This window comes from Hordeum vulgare, chromosome 1H (assembly GCF_904849725.1).
Source record: "Hordeum vulgare subsp. vulgare chromosome 1H, MorexV3_pseudomolecules_assembly, whole genome shotgun sequence".
NCBI lineage: Eukaryota > Viridiplantae > Streptophyta > Magnoliopsida > Poales > Poaceae > Hordeum > Hordeum vulgare.
In genome coordinates this window covers 480,171,815-480,176,173 of record NC_058518.1, presented here as the reverse complement: position 1 = coordinate 480,176,173, position 4,359 = coordinate 480,171,815, and the positions used below count along the sequence as shown (strand labels likewise).

The 4,359-nt window shown below is 56.0% G+C and overlaps 1 protein-coding gene across 1 annotated transcript; it reads left to right on the top strand.

Moving 5' to 3' along the window:
• Positions 1 to 909: 909 nt before the first annotated feature.
• On the top strand, positions 910 to 2,581 carry LOC123416538 (inositol-tetrakisphosphate 1-kinase 4-like). The gene has a single exon (XM_045106804.1). It carries the CDS (start codon positions 1,019 to 1,021, stop codon positions 2,237 to 2,239), a length of 1,221 nt encoding a protein of 406 aa, XP_044962739.1. The 5' UTR covers positions 910 to 1,018; the 3' UTR covers positions 2,240 to 2,581.
• Positions 2,582 to 4,359: the final 1,778 nt, after the last annotated feature.

Genomic DNA, 4,359 nt, shown 5'->3' with positions numbered 1-4,359 from the left:
CGTCACCCCGGCGGTTGTACGTCGCGGACTTTTCGAAGGACCATCCTGCCCTTTGTTATGAAGAGGTATCGGCTCATCTCGACCGTCGTTGTGTTAGGGGTGTACCTAAGCAGAAGTGTTTTTTAAAACATTTAGTTGTGTTCTTCAAGAATGGTAGCATGATATATACAGCACCTGATTCTCGCGGGATATCCCGGTCCGCCTAGTAGAAGTGAGTAAATTAACTGGAGATTGATTTGACTTTATGGACGAGTTATTGGCACGTGATGCCGGTCGGTGCCTCCACGTGAACCAGACTTAATTTTGACCGTTCGTGCCATGTTCTATGTTTCCCGTTGATGAGTCGACGCCTGCCTTTGGCCGGTGGCCGCCTGTCGAGCGAAGACGAGGAAAAAATCACTGTTCTGATTTTTTGATAACCTTTGTCGAATTTAACACGAAAATATTTCATGATCTGACTCTTTCGACAACATCAGTTGTCGTAATGTTTATGCTTCACATACAAACGTCGAGGCAGCTTGCTTTGTTGTTCTACATAAAAACGTCGAGGTAGATCACGTTGCAGATCATATGAAAATGTCAGGGTATTTGTCGTTTCTATCCAGGCTAAAAAGTCATGTGGGTTGACATTGCTGACCTTGATTTGTGAATCCTCATGACGTTTCTACCCTGGATAGAAACGTTAAATACCCTAGCGTTGTCATATGATCTGCAACGCGAGCTACCTCGGCGTTTTTATATGAAGCGGCAACGCAAGTTATCTCGGTGTTTTCATATGGAGCGGCAACGCAAGCTACATGGGTGTTTCCATACGGAACAGAAAAGCCATGGTCTCTAACGTTGTAAAAAAAAATCAGTTCGTAAAATACTTTTATATCGAATTAATCTTGTGACAAAAATTGTTAAAAGGGGTCAGTGATTTTATCCCCAAGACGAATCCAAAGCAGGTGAGAGCAGTACTAGTCTAGCACAGGCAAAAGACGACGGAGAAACAGGCTCCGGTGCAGAGCGCCGAGACATGAGTCACCCGGTCGATCCTTCCAAGCGTTTGCCGACTAGCCGGTGCCGTCCTGGCTATAAATGGGCCCGCCCCTGCACATCGACGACAACGACCCAAGCGCGCGCGCACACACACCGAGAAATAGTCAGTCGAGCGATCATGGTGGCCGACCACCAGTCCTCCTCCTCCTCCTCCTCCCCGCGCCCACGGTTCACCGTCGGCTACGCGCTGCAGCCCGGCAAGGCGGGCAGCGTCATCCAGCCGTCCCTCGTGGCCCTCGCGTCCGAGCGCGGCATGCGGCTCGTCGCCGTCGACCCCTCGCTCCCGCTGGCCGATCAGGGCCCCTTCCACCTCATCGTCCACAAGCTCTACGACCGCGCGTGGCGCGCGCGGCTGGAGGCCTTCTCCGCGCTCCACCCCTCCGTCCCCGTCGTCGACGCCCCCGCCGCCATCGACCGCCTGCTCGACCGCTTCACCATGCTCGACGTCGTCCCCGGGCTCGCCGCCGGCCTCGACCACCCGCTGCGCGTCCCCGCGCAGGTCACCGTGAGCGACGCTGCCGCCCTGTCCGCCGACGACCCGTCGGGCGGCCTCCGCTTCCCGCTCATCGCCAAGCCGCTGGCCGTCGACGGCAGCGCCAGCTCCCACGACCTGTGCCTCGTGTACCGCGCCGAGGGCCTCCGCGGCCTCCACACCCCCGTCGTGCTCCAGGAGTTCGTCAACCACGGCGGCGTGCTCTTCAAGGTCTACGTGGTGGGCGACCGCGCCGTCTGCGTCCGGCGCCGCAGCCTGCCGGACGTGCCCGCGGGCCGCCTCGCGGACCCGGACGCCGCCGCCTCCGTGCCCTTCGCCAACATCTCCAACCTGCCCGCCGACGCAGCAGGGCTGGTGGACAAGGAGGAGGAGGGGGAGGGCTCGACGCCGCCCGCCGGGTTCGTCGACCAGGTCGCGCGCGGGCTCCGGCGCGCGCTGGGGCTGCACCTCCTCAACTTCGACATGTTGGCGGCGACGGAGCTCGACGAGGGCGGACGACGGAGCTACTTCCTCGTCGACATCAACTACTTCCCGGGGTTCGCCAAGATGCCGGGCTACGAGGCTGCTCTCACGGATTTCTTCGCCGAGATGATTCAGCTCGGCACCAGCCAAGAGAAGAAGCTCGAATCTGTGCCGTGCAATGGCTTAGATCACCAGGAATCTGGGCTTACTTTGGACTCGACCTGCCCCGTGCCAATGGTTTAGTTTCAAAAAAAAAAAAAAAAAAACAGGGTCTGCCCAAAGACGCCGTACCGCCGATAATAAAAATTAAGGAAATGCAATATTCCTCGTCGCAAGAAAAAAAGAAGAATATTGCTCCGGATTTGCCATTTCTTCAAGAAAGAGTTAAATCTTTAGTCAACTCCATAACCGACGGACTGATGATGCGAGCCAAGATTCCTGCTGCTATCGGGAGTTGAGTTCCTCTTTGTTTTTAGCGCTGTGTGAAGGCGAGCGAGCGGCAATTTGTTTGTGTGCAGGGCGTTGTTTCTGATTTCCATTTTATTGCTTCTCTGGGCCTTTTCTAACGTGAATCTATTATTATTATTTTTTGTTTGTTTATCCTATACAACATGCGAAAAAACACTAGTGAATAAAAAAAACATGACCGGAGTTTATTGCAAAGTCAAAGAGTCATTCATTCAGCAAGCAACCATTACTACAAATCAATCGTCCGATAACTCTTAGATTGATCTCTCACCGCGTGGGCCCAACGGCTTACCGGGCCTTGATCTATGCGCCTTGATCAGGGGCGTCCAACCTATTATGGTTGGTGGGCCCTTGTGACCCGCGCTATATAAAGGACGGTGGGGTGCGGGGCATGATGTGACAGCCCGATGCCGACGTTTCAGAAGATTCTCCTTCTATTCTGTTTTCGTCGTGTATCTATTTTCTTTTGTCGCATCATCATCGCATCATGCGCATCATCTGCATTGCATCGGCATCTCCGTTGCCGCCAGTTTTCAAAACTTGCATCCGTTATTAGTTGCCGGTTCACGTCGTCGTCCGTTGTGAGCCCGACCGCACACACACGCGCCGCGGCATCATTCGAATCTTGTTTTTAAAAGTGTGTTGAAAACTTTTCTCTGATCGAGGTGAAACTAGGCATGCGGCCGTGATTAGATATAGCTAGGCCGCCTCTCGAATTTCGTCGCGATCGGAGTCCGTCTGGTACCCGAACGGTCGACCGTAGCGGCACCGTATTCGGTCTACCGTCGGACGGTTATCGGTGTTTTTAAAATCGCTGCCGCATCGCCCGTTTCCCCTCTCGTCTCCGGATATCTATACTACACGGCCATGTACCCATTCCCTCGTGCGGAATCGTTCGAATCCGACCCCACGGTTGGATCCGGAACGGAATTCCGGTTAACCTAGCCCCCAATAGTCTATATATAGTCCCCCAGTTCTTTTTTAGATAGCCCCCTCTCCCCTCTCCTCGAAATTCGTGCCTAGCCCCAAATCCCCACCTACCGGACATGTCCGCAGTCAAACCGGACACGTCCGGGTGACCGCAGTGCCCGAGCAACCCCGAACCCCTGCTCCCGTGCCTCCCGCTAGCGCCTTCGGTCATCCCTCGTCGGCCCCGCTTCCGGCCTCCGCGCCGCCATGCGCCGCCGCGCCCCTGCAGCTCGCCGGAGCGCCTCCCGCCGCTGACCAGGTCGCCCCTCGCCCAATCCCGCTCTGCTCTTCTCCCGTCTACCTCCTCCTCCTCTCTAGTTCAAGGTCCCTCGCTGGAGCCCCCATGGCCTCGAGCGCCGGATCTGCGGAGCAGTCGCCGGGATCAGGTCGGGCAGGCCGGATCTGCCGCCTCTGCCGCCCGGAGCGCTTCGGCCGCCGTCGCTTGGGTCGGCCAGCAGCCGCCGCCCCTGGCTCGTCCCGAGAGGACCGGTCGCGAGGAGCACGACGTTGTGGCCAGCGCTGCCTCCCCCACGCGGCCCAGGTGGCGCCCGAGCCAGCCCAAGTTGGCCACTGCGCTGCCTCCCCTTCGGCCCAAGCCAGCTCCAGGCAGCCCAAGGTGAGTTCCCCCCAGGCATCTATAATGCGCCGCACGCGCACGATATTATGCTGCGCCCAGGATCTGTGTAGCCCATTCGGATTAGTTTCGGCCCGTGTAGTATATTAGGAATTTTGGAATTATATTAAATTCCAGAAAAATAACCGCATATTAAAACGCCCGTAACTTTTATTCCGTTAGTCGGATCGGAACGTGTAGTATACGGTTTTCGTGTAGTTTCATGCGTAGATTACGTTGGTGCAACTTGCGTATTTGTTTGACGTAGTTTGAGCCGTCATATGCCTATGTTTACGTGCTGTCTAGATAGGAT

What these genes read in the sequence shown, in the direction of transcription:
- LOC123416538 (XM_045106804.1), top strand. Translation starts at nt 1,019, where the DNA reads ATGAGTCACCCGGTCGATCCTTCCAAGCGTTTGCCGACTAGCCGGTGC.